The sequence below is a fragment of the Archocentrus centrarchus genome, chromosome 13 (assembly GCF_007364275.1).
Source record: "Archocentrus centrarchus isolate MPI-CPG fArcCen1 chromosome 13, fArcCen1, whole genome shotgun sequence".
NCBI lineage: Eukaryota > Metazoa > Chordata > Actinopteri > Cichliformes > Cichlidae > Archocentrus > Archocentrus centrarchus.
The window spans coordinates 37,268,542-37,285,265 of record NC_044358.1 but is presented as its reverse complement, the minus strand read 5'-3'; the positions used below and the strand labels follow the sequence as shown (position 1 = coordinate 37,285,265).

The following is a 16,724-nucleotide window of genomic DNA, read 5'->3' as shown; positions in this document are numbered from 1 at the left end:
AATTAGATATGTGAACCAGCAGTTTGCAACTTTTCTCCCCTGCATGACATTTTGAATAACACCAGGACTGTGGAGGTCCTGAGCTGCAAACGTGTGTGAAGCGAATTTGTAAAGAGCTGCTGATGTAAGTTGCGTTCAGAGCATCAGTATGCAAAGAGGAAGGATGCCAATCTCAGCCTGGATCCAACTTTCTTCTCTTCTGCTCCACTGATTTTTATTCCTCACATTTCCTTCCTCATAACACGCGTGCACACACACACAAACACACGTATTTTATTTGAAATCCTTCTGCTGTGTCTACTGAGGTGGATTTAATTGGTGAAAATGTCAAGGGATTTCTGCTTTCCTCTTGATTCACTTAAAACACCAAAGAGTCTTTTGGTCTTGCTATATGGAGCTTGTGAGTTTTGATGTCTTAGTTATCTCCAGCATCTTTTTTTTAAGGCAGGTTCAGGCCTTTAATGTCAGTCTGGGCCTCATTTATGTGTGTGTGTGTGTGTGTGTGTGTGTGTGTGTGTGTGTGTGTGTGTGTCTGTCTGTCTGTCTCAGCAGGGGCTCCGGTGGCCTACATCTCAGTATTTAATTACCCACACGAAACAGTGGGTAAAATGTCAGCCTGAAATAAGCTGCACTGAACACTGATGGAGATCATTTCCCACTGGAGTTGGCACTGACGTGTTTAAAGGATCAGTTACTTGTAGTTAAAAATGAAAGGTGAAAATGTCTTTCTATTAAAGATGTGCGCTTGTTTTTCACTCATTAGAAGAAGGAATATTTGAGCACAATAGAAAGTGGTAGTAGTAGTACTAGTTTAGTATTTAAGAATATAGGACCTCAAAGTCACCAAATTTTCCAGTTAACTGTAGGTCAGCCTGTCCAGTAGGTGGCGGTACATCTAAAAGCTGGATTAACGTTTTGTCTCTTCTTCTTCTTACAGTAAATGTAAGAGGTTGCAGTGAAGCATGCAAGTCTAAAACAGAGAAAAGGTAGAGTCGCTGCAGTTAAAACAAACTCACCACCTTTATTAACTGCTAAAGCAATGAAATTCTAATAATAAAAAACCCCCAAAAACAATGTATCAGCTTTCTCCTGGTTTAATTAAAAATCTGAATAAAGACATGTCTGCCAGCTTTGAAGACAAAACCACAGAGACAAGTCTACTGAGAACAGTGCAAAAGAATCCTCCCCGGGGTAAGAAACACATCTCAAATAATAAAAAAAAAACTCATCTAAACAGTAAAGTGCATATTTTGAGAAGAAAAAGCCCCTCTGGTTGGAGTTTTAGAAACTCTGAACAGGCAGCGAGGGTCACACATTAAAAAAAAGAAAAAAGGGACACTGATATAGTGAGTACATTATGCACCCTTCAGTCTTGGTTTGGACATTCATATCACTGTACAGACAAATCTGAACACATCCAGTGGTTTACATGCAAATATATATGCTCATCATTCATGTCTTGCATACTATACACATACAATAGAGGATACACAGGGGCTACAGCTGACCTGCTATGCATTCATACACATCATGCAGCCACTTTCACACATATGCACAGCTCCAGTTGCATCTATTCCAGTCCATTGCGCTGAGGTTACATGGTATTGTATAGCAGTGTGACGGCCCGCTGCTGCTTTTTCTCAGCAGATGCTCTGCGAGGACGTCTCGATGAGTGTCCTCTCCCCTGCTGACGGGACGCGGAGACTACGCTACTACTGCTATCTGGCTCCTCCCTCTCTCCTCTTTCACCTGTAGTGGAGGAGGAGAGGCAGTGGGGTGGAGGGGATGTGTCATCACAGGACAAACCTGTTCTTTCAGCACAGGACCTCTGTGCCAGCACTTTCTGCTTCTTCCAGGTGTCGTCCGGGTGAGACTGGGGCAAGGAGGAAGAGTCCCGTGAGTGCGACGATGCCGTTCTGTTGTGCGTCCTCAGGTCCAAGCTGCTGAGGTCATTGGCTGACAGCTCCAGGCAGTCCAGTTTAGCTAAGGAGGCCGATCTCTTCATGAGAGAAGGGGGGGTGAGGCCTGCCTGGCGGATGCGCGCCTCGAGCTCCATGGCTCTGTGCCATGCCGTTGGCTCTACCAAACTCTTCTGCTCTTGTCTCTCTGGGAGCTGCTGCCCCACTTTCAGACCTGGAGGGTTTTCTTCAAAACTCAACCCTTTATAACTTCCTGGCTCTGTGTCCATAGCGTCTCTCAGCCCCTGAGGCTGCCCCAGTTCCTGTGCTCGACTGTCTGCAGTATCCAGGCTGATGCCCTCGTGAAGAAAAGCCTGCAGCTCTCTTAGTGTCTGCTGAATCCTCTCCAGCTCCTGGCTGCCATGAGCCAGCCTCCTCTGGGCATCACAGCTGGGGCCACAGTCCTCTCGCCTGCCCTGAGAACTTTCATCCGTGTCTGACTCCTGCACTGTCACACCACCCAGAGTCATTTGGTTTGAACAGGCCTGCAGGTTTTGGCTATGGAGCTGGCCCTGTCTATGAGACTGGGCTGAGGTATCTTGAGATGATGCTGATAAGTGCTTACTGGAGGCCAGTGATGAGGTCACCGTATGGCTAACTGTGGATGTGTGCACACTGACAGGTATAGCACCAGAGACTTGGCTGATATTTAAATTTGGGGAGCATGAAGGGTCTTGGAGGTCATTTGTGCCTGAGGAATCAAGTCTTTTGTGTGACCCTGTGTGCTTCTCTTCGTCTTTGGACTTAGCATTAGCAGAAACAGCCACGTTCTCTCCCTGAGCGATCCTTTGTTCTGTAGCATGCAGGGGGGAGTGGAGAGGAGGGTGTTCAGTGATCGGAGAGGACACGGACAGTCTGACGGGCGGGTGTTCGGCGCTGGGGGAATGCAGCGGGGACCGCTGAGACGCCGCTATATCCAATTCCTGCCTCAGCTTCTGCTCCAGCTGTTTGGTGGCCCGCCGCACGGAGCCTGCTGGCCAGTCGCACGGCATAACGGAGGGAGACTGGGGGTGTGAAGGTGGAGTGGAAGAGCCGTGCGTGGCTTCGGAAGACTCCGCCTCTTCCTGATGTTCCGGTCGGGTGATCTGAGGGCTGTGAGAGAATGGAGGCAGTGACGAAGATGACGAGGAGGAAGGAGTCGGAAGAGAGGAGGCCGGGTGTGATATGGCTTCGATCTCAGTGACAATATGGCGGACTGATATTCCGTTGTCATGGTGAGGCTGGTCAGGGCTGGCTTTGTCAAAGCTGTCTTCAGACTCCTGAGAGACCAAGAGGTACAAAGACTTTATTAGCCACAGTCATGATGAGCTCTTCCTTTATTCCAAGCCATGACTGATAACATCACTAGTGTATAATATTTGAAAAATAAACCAGTTTACACCCTTTTAAACTCCACAAAATACTAATGAAAACTCTTTAGAGGAGAAGAAAATATTGTCTTGACTATTCTCTCATCTCCCAGCAGGTGTCACTGTGATCAGCTCAGTCTATCTGCTCCCACAGGCCCTCACATTCAGTCAGATTCCAGTTTACTTCCCCTCTAATTAGCACTGCAAATAATATCTGTAGTATTATGTTCTCTGCTAAAAATTTTAAACAAAAAAAAAAAATATCTTCATGGCTGATGATAATAAAGGTAACCCTAAAAAGCAGTGACGAACCTGAAGACCAAAACAGACTGAGGAAGCTGAATGGGGCCTTACCTGACTCGTCTCATTCCTCTGCTCCTCCTCATTTTCACAGACTTCTGTTTCTCTGTCATCTGACAGAGGCGTCTTTTGCTGTGCCTGCTCTGAAAGTGTCCGAATTCGACCATCTTGGGCCAGCCCCAGAAACTTCTCCCGGGCACTAAAGAAATCGATGCTGTCCGTGCTGTGGGTCGATGACCCGTCTGCCTCGCCGCGGCTGTCTAAGGTGCTGCCCATCTCTAACTCACTGGGGTTGTTGTTGTTGTCATCATCACCATCGCTGGGAGCGAGGGGCAGGAGCAGGGGCAGAGAGGTGGGAGACGCAGGGCTGAGCGGAGTTTGTCTGTCGCTTGTTAAATCAGACAGTGACTGGTTGATCATATCTGAGTCAGCAGATTCCAGAGTGAGAGGAGAGACTTCCTCTGAGCTGCTTCCATCAGGTAAATTGAGGAAAAGCTCCTCCGGCTTGCATTTGGCCACTGAGCTGGACAGATGTGTGGGGGCACCCCTGTGAGCACGCTGCAGTTCGGGGGTGGGAGGTAGGATGTGGAGCGATGGTGGTGGGTGTGGAAGAGCAACAGGCACAGTGACAGCCACGCTCGCCGAATTGTCCTGCTTTTCCTCTGGGACCACGGTGGCTGCTCGGGGTCTGGGGAGGGCAAACAGGCAGGGGTCTTCACAATCTGATCTGACCTCCTCCGCCTGAACCAGTGACTCACAAACTCCATTGGAGAGCAGGTGTGAGTCAGAGGTGTGCATGTCGTTTGATTTGGGAGAGTCTTTTGGTTCAGCGCCGAGTGCCTGCAGGACAGCCACGCCCAGAAAGTGATGCACGGAGGGGGAGGAGGTGTTGTTGTTGTGAGAGTCAGTGCGGCTCAAGGAGGGAGATGAAGGCTTAGAGTCCGGGCGATCTGACAAGTCACCGTCACTGTGGGAGCGCCATAGCTTATTATGTCTTTGTTTGCTGAAGAAGAAAAGCAAAAGAAGAGTTCGTTAGCTCCAAACTCCCTTTAAGGAAATTTTATGTATTTCTGTACCAGAGCACACCTTGCCAGCAGAATTCCCTGATACTCCTCCAGCTGCTTCATGAAGGAAGGGTTTGGCTTGGTGACGGTTCGTCTTTCCTTCACGTAGTCAAAGGCGGTGTCCAGGTTCCAGCCATATTCCTTCATAGCGTAGGCTATCACTGTGGACGCAGAGCGGCTCACGCCCATCTTACAGTGAACCAGACACTTGGCACCGGCTTTCCTAAAGGCAGAAGAGAAAGAGGCTGGGCTGCAGTCCATGAACTACAGTGAGAAATCAAGAGGGGCTTAAACTCTGTGTATGTCTGTGTGTGCAGAAGCCTACTTGGCCTTGGTGATGAACTTGTACGTGTCGTTCCAGTACTCTAACAGGTTGGTGGCCTCCTCGTCGTACACTCTGATGTTGTGGTACTCAAACATGCCCGGAAAAAAGTTGTCGATTTCCCTGGTCACATTCAGGATGTAGCGCACTCTACAGAAGAGACAGGAAGAGGCGCGTCTGAGTTTTTGGGGTTCAATGCAAATTTGATTAACCTAGAAAAAAGCTGCTCAGTGGACCTTATGTTCTCAAAGATGTAATGATGATAAATGAGTTGCTCATTTAAAGAGAAAATAAATTTAATACATCGATTGATCAGTGACTTTGTAGAGTTCACGAATGAACTTAAAAGTTAACTGAAGTGACTGATCTCTTACCCACTGTTCTGCAGCTCCTCTAGGTTAGAGGCGTTCCACTCTGAGCCCTAAAAAACAACACAGGTCCAGTCTATATTGCAGTGTGCACAAATATTTGCATTTACGTTTAGAAAGACAAAGATATAAAACAGAAAAATTACTTTAAAGATGATTTTCTGAGCACATTTCATGCAAATTATTACTGAACCTCAAGTCTGTCACGAGAACCCGTCACAGGTCAGTCGAATAAAAGCCCATATGTCTCACCAGAAAGACGTGTTCAAATATTTCCGTGGGGCTGTCCATCTGTCCCAGGATCACAATCATCTCGTTGTCTATGAACTCTTTAAACTCCCTCAGGTTGCACACCATCTGGATCTCCAGCTCTGTTCGGATCTGCCAAAGTTCAAACAATAAATGGGCTGATCATAGCTGATAACATGCAGAAAATTAAGGTTTAGGATGTTACAATGGTGAAAATTTGCACTTTGAAAGTATACCTTAACAAATATTAAAACTATAGACTGTGTCTTAAGCATTCTTTCTTGTTACCGTCATGGGGAGACAGAATGGTTGCGAAAAGAAGTCTGTACTCAAGTTTTTGACTAAACACTAGTGATGAGTGTATGCTGTTTATGGTGTTTAGCTCCAATTCTTAGTTAAAACAACATGACAGCATTTTTTGAAATTATTGTTCCATTTTAATAAAGGATGGTATGTTTTAGGATGTGGCTCATGATGGATTAGTTGCCACCATACAGTATGAGCGTGCAGCGCTCCTTCTTCATCACCGACAGTAAAAATGCTCATTTTGAAGCTTCAACAGAGGACTTCACAAGCCAATGCAGATGTCGTGGTGGGTACTAAATGTAAACTCCACTGCTCCTCACCTCCTTGGAGGTGACGTTCTCCAGGTCTTTCTGCATCATTATCTCCCTGAGGCGCATCTTGATCAGCCGTTCTGTGCGCTCCCTCTCTGTGGGCCTGCACGTTAAGACACAAAAACACCTTCAACACATTTTCTCTGGGCCAAAGTAAAATACTAATTTTGAAGACAAAGAACCACCTTCACAGTAACAGTAATGACCTTTACATTCTGTCCATTTTTTACTTTAGTCTCAATGACATTACTTATTCTCCGAGAGAATTGCGACTTTGTTTTGCGCTGCCATTGGGCCGCGCTCTCGGATTTTCTGTTCCCTCTCCAGTTTCTCAGAATCACACAAAGTCCTCCTTGTAGAATCGGCCTGTTGTGTTGTGCTGTGTTTCTAACCGCTCTGCTGGGGGACGCATTTAGCCTTTGGATGTCACACTGATGATACCAACAAGTGGCCTAATTGCCTCTCTGGGGAGAGCTCAGTTTGTCTGTGAACTCCTTCTTCTAGCATTGTCTAATTTTTTTTTTTCTAGTTTTGCTTCTAACGGATTCATCAGCGTAATAGTACACAGCAGTGTGGGTCAGCAGTCACAAAAAGGGGAAGTACAATGACCACAGGTGTGTAACTGCACACTTGAAAGCATCATCTGTGTTGGAAACAGGGAGCTTTGTTTACCTCAACCCTGAACATTTTACTGACCTCATGAGAATGAGCCCACAGGGTTGAGGAAAAAAAAAGAAAAAAGAAAAAAACTTTTTGCCCTTGCCAACTGAAACAGGTTATTTAATGACATGCACTAACACTTTTATCTCGCAACAAGCCTCCACTTGCCTGCAGACAGCCTGAGGGAGGGAAGTCCAGTCAGGCAAAAATACAGACAAATTACGTGGGGCAAATGACGACATAAGGAATGGAGCTAATGAGTAAATGAAGAATGGAAATTTCACATAACTTCCTTGAATTGCTTTCTTATAGATAAGCAAACAACAGGAATTCACCCCCATAAATCAAACGTACACAAATCAATGACTGATTTCCTGAATCTTGGCTCTGCATTTATACAGGGAAAAAGACTGCCATGTCAACAAACACTGACACGTCATGAGGCTTTGGCAGCCTTCCTGTGCGGGAAGACAAACAGGGACTTTCAGTGTTGGGCAGTGAGCATGACCAGGCCCAGATCATTCAGGGAGAGTGTGTGCAGTGCTTCTTGATTGTATAGTTTTAAGTGGCTTTCTTTCTGCTCTGACTGTTCTTCATTATTTCATCAACCAGCATCAGCTTTCCACCGCCGTCTTTTTACTCACCACCTGCTTCAGTCTGTCTCGCTCTGAGTCTACTTATGAGTCTGTCTGGACTCCACTTCTCCATAAGTAAATCAAGCCAGCTAAAGCCTTGGCTATTTTAGACATCAGAAGACCTCTAAAGAGTGTGTGTGTGTGTGTGTGAGAGAGAGAGAGAGAGAGAAGAGGGAGAGAGAGAGACCATCCAAATAGACAGAGCATGTGACTAATCAGCAGGGAGGGGAATTTCCCCGGTATCAGTGAAGACATAAATCCACCAGCCGAAATCACTGCTTGTATTTTTTTATGTTCTCATGTGGACGTGTTGATAGCGCAGGGCATTCATCACGTTGTGAATATGTTAATGATTAGGTACTTTTGCAAACATCAGCCACTCATGCTTTTGTTTTTGTCTCTCCTGGAAGGTTAGAGAGGGCATGTGGCCTCGTTCCATGCAGACTGCAATATTTTGCTTTTGAGACGCAGCAGCAGTTGTTGTTGTTTTTAACCTCTCATACAAACAGCTATAGTAAAGCACTTTTTTTCCCTCACACCTGTGTGCACAGTCACTGCTGTGAATTTCTGGGGAGCAGTATGTTGTTGCCCATGCTATGTTGCTAAAGCGCATGTGTGCACGTCAGGTGCACAGTTTATGCCACTGCTGCAATATAAAACTCTAAAATTTCTGAAAGGCTAACTATGAAGGGTATGCGCAGCTCTTCTAAAAGTATTTTGTAGTGCTACTCTATGGAAAACCATTTCTTTAACGCGGTCACTTCCCTACTCTACTCACAGGTCTGTGAAGAGTATGGGTGAATTGGCACGGTGCGACTCGACGTCCTGCATGGCGTTCCATTCGTTGATACACAACTGGCTGGATGAGACTCTGCTCTGGTAGTAGCAGACCCAGGTCAGGAACAGGCTGCCTGGGTAGTAGTTATGGCAGCGAGCCACCTCGCAAGCTTTGTGGAGCGACTGGAGGGCTGACCTAAGGGCAGACAGTTGAAAGGAAGGAGATTTTCGGTGAGCAATTGTCACTGGGGGGAATGAAAAATTGAAGGAAAAAAGAAACAGTACCAAACTTGGTCTTAAGTAAGGCTAAGAATTATGCGAAAGTGAAAAGGATGGATGTGTGATAATAACGTGAGAAATATAACAAGGAGGCATAGGTTGGAGTTATTAAGACCCATAACACTATCATTCTGAGGAAGAAGGATGTCAGGAGGGACAATAAAATGAAGATATGGCGAGGTGGTGCTGGCACGTGACGGGGATTAAGAAGGGACTGAAAGCAGAAACATGATAAGACAACAAAAGGCAGCGAAGAAGGAAGAAAAGAAAAACGGACAAACACACAAGGCTGGAGGTCAAAGTTAAAAGTGGAGTACAATGGATACATTGTTTTTAAGCCAGCAGCTTCACACAGCTGTCGTCCTGCTGAAAGAAATAAAGGTTGCTCACCACATGGCCTGGACAGACACTGGCTTGAAGACATGAACCCTGTTCACTGTCGACACACTGAAGCCACTGTGGAGACACAAACACACAAATCTCACAAACAAGTCAACAATATCAACATGTAGAAAAAGTAGTTGCCCCAGAGAGCATGTGTGGTATCTTACCCGTCTCCATCCAAGTGGATCATAGTGTCGCTCCAGAGAGGTAGAACCAGACCCACTGTGCAGCAGCTGAAAGAAAAGAGCAACACAGTAAACAACAACAAAACGAGATGTACTGGTTTGACATGACAGTAACTGTAAGGAGTCAGACATTCATGCTTACTTTCTCCTTTACACTGATTTGAAGTTCTCTGATTGTGTCAAATATACCACAGTTACAGTATGAGAATAATTTAATAAAAGACCAATAAAGTGTTTGCAATCTCTTTTGAGTTATTCTAAAAACACAGTAGGATAGAGACGGTGTACCTATCAGAGGAGACAAAGTCCATGCCGAGCACAATGCTCTCCTCTGTGTCCTGCCTGCCGTTGGTGGAGACCACCACCATGTAGCGGGTTACCTGAGGGTAGGCGCTCTCCAGACGCACAGCCTGCAAGAAAAGGGCGATGGAGAGAAGCAAACTGTAAAATCAGCTGTATAATGTCTTCTTTGGCTCTCTGCAGGAGATGTGAAAGCCTTGGAAATTATCTCTTGCCATTTGAGTGTTAGACTGCCTTTAGTTTAGATACTATGTAACACATGACTAGCATTAAAAACTCTCGATTGGGGATTTGAGATATGGTGGGGATTTATTATGCAGGGACAACTTAATGAAAATTTAACCATTTTTTCCCCCCCTAAATCTCTCTCTCATAGGCCCCTTTTATTAAACACGCAGCAGGGACATTAGGGGAAAGACAAGGATACTTATTACTCCAAACTCATTTTTAGAGTTCTGCATGTTTCATGTGAGGATGGTGGCATTGGTGCAGCTGGAAGAGCTGAGACTTCCATCGTCTAATTACGGTTTCTGTTTTTAAGATCGGTCCAAGTTTCAGTTGTTTACTTTTACTAGCAAATGCCTTAAATAGGCAGACCTTTGCCATTGTATTCATTTGTGTGTGCTTGTTACTAACCAGTCTGATTGTGTCTTCTGGGCGCAGCACAGTGAACATGGTCTGAAGATGCTTCTGGAGGTCACCTGAACAGAAACAATGTCAACACTCTCATTTAATGTCAGTTTATTTTCCAGTCTTGTTACTCAAAGCTTGATATAACACCAGATATAGTGTGTCCTTTCCCCCTGTGGCAGGTTTCCAGTGAATTCAAACCACAAGCTGTATCGGATTTCCCGTGACTTATTAGAAGGTTTTTTTTAATATCTATATAAATCTAGTAAACAAGCCCAACACTACTGAGTTTATCTGAACTGGTGTGAAACGGCTTCACAGAAGTTAACGCCAGTTGTTCCTAAAGATGCTGTAGAGGAATGTCCACTGGAAAACATTCTGTGCTATGTAATCTCAAGTTCCTGCACAGAGTTCATTTCCGAAGCTTTGGGTCAAAAAGGGAGTAAGAGGAAGTTTTAGGAGACGGTGCAGCTGTTGTTTGTGTGGGCGCTGTAAGTATGAGGCTTTACCTGTGTGCTTGTTCCTGCGCTGGCTGATTCGAGGTGCAGAGTTCTGCGTGGGGCTGTTACCCCTGGGAAGGAAGAGGGCTGCACCTTTAACCGTGAGGAAGCTCTCACTGATACTGGAAGAGAACAGAAAATGCAACATGAATAGAAGCCTAAACAGCAAAGTTATCTAATCATAACTGATACTTTTGTCAAACTTCATTTGCAATCACTTCCTTGCACACGCCGAATGGTCATGACAGACACAAGACGGGGACACAGAATAGACGGGTGCTGTTGTGAGCTTATGGCGGCGTCACAATGCTCCATTCAGCTCGCCTCTGGTCTGCAGGCTCCCCAAATCAGAACTCTCAGACTGATGCAAGTGAGACAACATCCAAGCCCCAATGTGAACTCAGAACACAATGTTCTCTGGTCCTCCACGCAGCTGGATTACACACACAAGACTTACTCACACTAACAGCTGCCAGGAGGGAGGGATAGGGGGGAACTGAGGGGGACCAGGGGTCTGAGAGGAAAGACAGAACGAGTCCCCTCCTACACAATGTTTAAGGAGAGATAAGAGCTGGCCAGCACACAACACTGCACTCCAAAGCAGGGTGAGTTAAACTGGGTTTTTGTTCCCTCTGAGACTCTTAATCTTATTAACTGTGACTGAGGTCATTGCATTGAGGAGAAAGATGCATTATAAAAACTGAGGTCAGTGTTTCAGCAGGATACCGAAAAAATGTGTTGTGCTTGCATGTGTGATTGAGTGTATTTCTGCTTAGATTGCCACAGTGGCACACTAACCCAAATCACACAAGACACCTATAAAACAGGTCGGAAGATCTACTCCTGTAGCAGCTTATGACTGTGTCAAATGACAACCATGGGATCACTAAAGCATAACCTTAATGATGCTGAGCAAGAAGTCTACCACTTGGCCAGCAGGGCGCTTGGCTGGTGGTGTTTAATGAGTGGATACCGAGAAAAGGAGAGGAAGAAAAGTACTACTGCTAAGTAAATGATGCTTTTAAAAAGTGTAATTAAGTTTGAAGTAGCTCTTGCAGACCAAGGAGAAATCCATCATCTTAACAAAAACACATTGGCTGTATTTCCTTTACAGGTTTTTGCCAAAAATGACACCACAAGTCAAGCTGGCAAGAATGCAACCTATCTGGAAACAGATGTGTGTGCAGCCACAATCATTAGAACCAGTAAAATATGTTAAAAGTTAAACAGAAAAACAAAAAAAACAAAAAAAGAAACCCACCCTTTTTGTGACTTTTTTTTATTTTTTTAAAGACACAGTAAATAAATCCATCCATCCATGCTCTTCTGCTTATCCTTTTCAGGGTCTCACATTCACACCTATGGTCAATTTAGAATCACCAATTAACCTAACCCCACTGTGCAGGTCTTTGGACTGTGGGAGGAAACCGGAGTGCCTGGAGAGAATCCACACAAACACGGGGAGAATGTGCAAACTCCACACAGAAAGGTCCCAGCCAGATGGTGGATTCAAACTCAGGGCCTTCTTGCTGCGAGGCAACAGCGGTAACCGCCATGCCACCATTCTGCTCAAGTAAATAAATATCAGTTTAAAAAAAGAAATGGGAAAAAAAAAACAAAAAAAAAACAATGCAGCTACAAAGTGTTACTAGAGGAAACTCTCTTCCAAGGACTTGTCCAACCTGTTCTGCTAAAAATAAGAGTGGCTAAACCGAGAAACTGACGTGCCGTAAAAATCACTGGGTTTAATCAATGGGTGGTGACGACATCAATGCTATGTATATCTTGTGAAGTCAAACAATCAAGCATTTGGCTGATATACTGATTTTGATGGCATGATGGGGCCAGCAGCAGCAGCAGCAAGTTTACACTCAATGAACTTCTGCAGTTCATCCAGTTCTACAGTTTCACACTCAAAAAAAAAAAAAAAAGGCCTGGTGCCGTGTGTCATGCAGGCTTCCTGTCATCCCTTTTTTGTCTGTAACTTCATCTCTTCATCCTACCAGCCATCCAACTGCCCTTCCTGAGTTTTGCTGAGACCGTAGATATAAAGAATCAGGAGAAAACATAGGAAAGAAAACAAAAACACTGCCTTGTGCTGGGCTCATTTCCCATAACCCATCCACCCTTGACCCAGCTGTTTCCTCTTACTCTCCCGCTCCGCTGCTTCCTCTTTTCTGCATTTCGCACAACTCTGTCCTACTTTTAAGTTTCTGTCATTCTGCTTGGTTCCTGCTGCATCATGCCCCATTTACACACGCCTTCCTGTGTGCTGTACTCAGGAATGACCATGTACAGTAGTGCTACTGTACAATGTCATGTAATGTAACACGGCTGTGCTTCCTAAGAATCTGGTGTGGAGGGTCACACATGCAAGCACTTGTATGCCTGCACACAGACACACTGAGAAAGGGTAATGTAAGCCTCATGGTTTGAGAGGTGGGGGGGGGGGGGGGGGGGGGGTGAATGACTCTCAAATACAGCTTCTAAAAATACAGTAGTCCTTTAAAAGTCTCAGCAGTCCATGAACTGTACATAGAAGCTTCTCTTTGACACTGGAGAGTTTTGACACTGAAGCCTTAATGTACTGCTGTGACACTGTAGTTGGACTAGTACTGAACTCAATTCAGTTTAATTCAATCTTTTATTTATATATATATATATATATATATATATATATATATATATATATATATATAGCACCATATCACAACAACAGTTGCCTCAAGGCACTTTGTAGTGCAAGGTAAAGACCCTCCAGTAATACAGAGAAAACCTCAGCAATCAGACGACCCCCTGTGAGCAAGCACTTGGTGACAGTGGGAAAGAAAAAAATCCATTTTAACAGGAAAAAACCTGCAGTAGAACCGGGCTCAGGGAGGGGCAGCCATCTGCCACGATTGGTTGGGGGTTGGGGGGGCTGGGAGGGAGATAAATACAATCAGGTTATGCCATTTAGAATACCATCACACACACCATGGTTGCACTGATTGAGCAAGAATTTGATTGCTTATCACAAAGAAGTGTTTCTGAATCAAAGATTTTAAATATTTACTGGTTCAAGCTTCTGAAAAATTGACACTTTGATAAACAGATTATTTTAAACTGTGGTTTAAGCTGTGGTCAAACTGTATTCGGACATTTTTCATGATTTGTGGTATTTTAGATAAAATGACTAATCCATGAATCAAGAGGGCAAATTGTGGATTCATTGGGGAAATAAACTGTTAGTTGCTGCACTATATCACACACAAGCAGTGTATGTTCAGACCTGCAGTGAATCCAATGTGTAAATCTGTGCATCAGTGGAACCCTCTCATTAAAGTATGATTCTCAACTCACGTTACACAGCTGCTTTTACGCTGAACTTATTTCAAATGATTGATTTGTAATGTGATACGGCACCACCAGACTGATAACACTAGCAGTCTGTAGGAGGGTGTGTGTTGAAATGAGAAGGATAAAAAAAAAAAAATTGCCAAGACAGCCAAAAATATGCACTTTCACACTGATTTAAAGGGCAGAGCTATCCACACAGAAGGACACAGCACATGGGGAAATGGAGGGCAACGGGTTCAGTTAAATTGGGCTCCGCAGAGTAGAGTGGACTGAACGATGGGAGGTAAAGAAAGAAGACCCAGTTAGAGCGTGTAGCTGAAAGTGGGGCGGGTCATCTTTTGGCATTAAGCCATCTCAGGCATTGGGCTGAAGTGAAGCTGTAGGTACTTGTTAGGGCAACAGTCACAGACACAATCATCACTATGTAAGGACCACTCCACATAGTGGGCAGATAACTGAGTGACCCCCTCCTCTAGCCTGTGCCCATATTAGTCACTCTCAGGAGGAGAGTGGGATAAATATAGGGCCTGCTCTATGGAGGGCAGGCCTGCTAAGGCCTTAGCAGTTTACAACAGAGATGGATACAGCCCATGGGAAAGACAGGTAATTAGCTGCTCTGTGTGTGTGTGTGTGTGTGTGTGTGTGTGTGTGTGTGTGTGTGTGTGTGTGTGTGTGTGTGTGTGTCCCCACATATCCACAGGTGCGAGTCAGGCCCTGATGCCTGGAAGCACAGCCATGGACGTGCAGTGATAAACAAGCAAAGAGAGAAGTGAAGTTCGTGTAGTGTCACGGTGACCTGGTGGAGCCACAAACCTCAAAGTCCTCATTCAAGTCTGGCTGAGGGCCTGTGTCACACGACATCTCAAGAGTTTACATGTTGTGCTCCACTAAAAATTTTAAATCAAAGCAAATTTCCACAAAGACGGTGCAAAAACAGACTGTTGGCCAAATCTGGAAACCCAAAATAGCTTTTGAGGGCTTCAGAAGAGGTCGGGAGTGATAAAGCGAAGGAGAGAATTCAGGTCAAACTAAACTCAATCTTACTTTATTTTGTTTGCCGGCACAGTCGGCTTGCTCCCCTGGCCCACTGGCTTCTGCAAGTTTGTAAGTAAGTACCACAAGTTTCACTATAGTTTCTTTGGTAATTTGATAGACACACCATGGTATGTGATGCTATTCTCAGAGGGATCCAGATTACATTTTTAACTTACAGTTACAGAAAGAAATAGCACAAAGTAATCTATTTTTAATGCGGTCGGGGAAAAATATAGCCAAGCAGTGGCTCAGTGAGGGGATACTGTACCCTGACACACTGAAGCACAGACAGAAGCTTGACTATAAACAGGATAAGCTGTGATTTACTGAAACTAATTATACAAACCTTAAGAAAACTATTTAATTTTAAATACATCACCCACACACAGCACAAGTAGGGCCCTTTATCCCTATTCAGCTGATACAGTCTCTTCCGCAAACACTCAAACATAACATCACTTTGTCACGTCTCAGTCTTATCTGTTTGCTTTGGAAAAATGTGTACAAGATGCAAACACACAAATAAAGAGGGTTTACCTGTATTTTTTTTTTTTTTTTTGTTAAACTGATGGGATAACAATAGTATTCCAGGCGTCATTTATCCTCAGGTAACACTTAAGTACAGCAACAGCCTTGAGGTTTGTAATTACTCACAGAAACCTGGTTAAACATTATCATCCTGCTGACATAAACAGACATGTACTTATGTACACAACCAATAAAATATATATAGATATAGATATATAAACACAGTTAAAAGTCTCCTGTGTTGTGCAATAAACCATTCTGAGTCCTATAAAGAAATGCTGATCACAACAAGCAACTGCATTTCAAACAAAGCCAGGAAGTCAGAAGATTCCCACATCTGCTGCTATTTACCAGACACGCGACTGCCAGTAAGCTCTGTGTGCCTGTCTCGCAGTAACTTCTTCCCATAAACCAACCTTGTGCAAACTCACATTAAAAAAAAAAACTATTTCCTTAAAGAGTGGGTGCAGCCCTAATAAAGACTAAATGTTCAGTTTACTCAATAACCTCTTGATCATGTGTAAACCAGCTGAAAAACAATGCAGTCGGGACATACGCTTTGCCCTTGACTTTCCTAAAAACCACAACATAAGGCCTGTTCTCATGCACATACTGACTCCATGAAAACATCCCACTGGCACTGAAACTAAATATGTTATTTTGTGAAAAACTGATTAATGCTGATTAATGCCGATTACATCAGCTTTTAATGTAGTTGAAGTAGTTTTGAAGTTTTGCATTGGCGCCCCCCCCCCCTTTCCCCAAATTTGCTAAGCTTATATGAGCCAGTTGGAGAGTTTAGAAATACTGAAACAGACTAGCCTTTGATCTGTCCTGAACAGGAGACTTGTCTTCACCACATCTACAAGTCAACTAAATCCTTTTACATCTCAAGCAAAACCAAGGCTTCACCCCACTTTGCCTTGATGTCTGCAGGCTCAGAGAGATAACAGATAAAACCACTGGAAGACGAGATAATCATATGTCAGTGACATCCCAACAAAGGGTTATACAATACTGAAAGAGGCTAAATGTATTGCCTCATTGGTATGATTATTTGGTTACCAAACATACAACGGTCCTAAGTGCTTAGGATTATATTAAAAGTGACAGTAAGTTGCTTATTTCTTAAATTAAGTGTCAGAAGCCAAGATGCAGGCCAATTTGCATCTGTCTCTATAAAATATTAACATACATTAAACCTCTGATATCAAACATAAGCTTCAGTTGTCTGTTCACCACATA

At 44.3% G+C, this 16,724-nt stretch overlaps 1 protein-coding gene across 2 annotated transcripts in view; it reads right to left on the bottom strand.

The window, feature by feature from the left end:
* Window positions 1–1,078: 1,078 nt before the first annotated feature.
* Window positions 1,079–16,724, bottom strand: part of ssh2a (slingshot protein phosphatase 2a) — a 29,409-nt gene continuing 13,763 nt past the window's right edge. For both annotated transcript variants that reach the window (XM_030744668.1, XM_030744667.1), the window contains 13 exons: window positions 10,587–10,699; window positions 10,084–10,148; window positions 9,436–9,557; window positions 9,130–9,195; window positions 8,969–9,034; window positions 8,301–8,495; window positions 6,237–6,330; window positions 5,614–5,742; window positions 5,368–5,414; window positions 4,997–5,143; window positions 4,694–4,894; window positions 3,662–4,610; window positions 1,079–3,217 (listed from right to left, as the gene is read on the bottom strand). In XM_030744668.1, coding sequence (XP_030600528.1) covers window positions 1,595–3,217; window positions 3,662–4,610; window positions 4,694–4,894; window positions 4,997–5,143; window positions 5,368–5,414; window positions 5,614–5,742; window positions 6,237–6,330; window positions 8,301–8,495; window positions 8,969–9,034; window positions 9,130–9,195; window positions 9,436–9,557; window positions 10,084–10,148; window positions 10,587–10,699 — 3,817 coding nt within the window. In that variant the 3' untranslated portion in view covers window positions 1,079–1,594. The remainder of the gene's footprint in view (window positions 3,218–3,661; window positions 4,611–4,693; window positions 4,895–4,996; window positions 5,144–5,367; window positions 5,415–5,613; window positions 5,743–6,236; window positions 6,331–8,300; window positions 8,496–8,968; window positions 9,035–9,129; window positions 9,196–9,435; window positions 9,558–10,083; window positions 10,149–10,586; window positions 10,700–16,724) is intronic.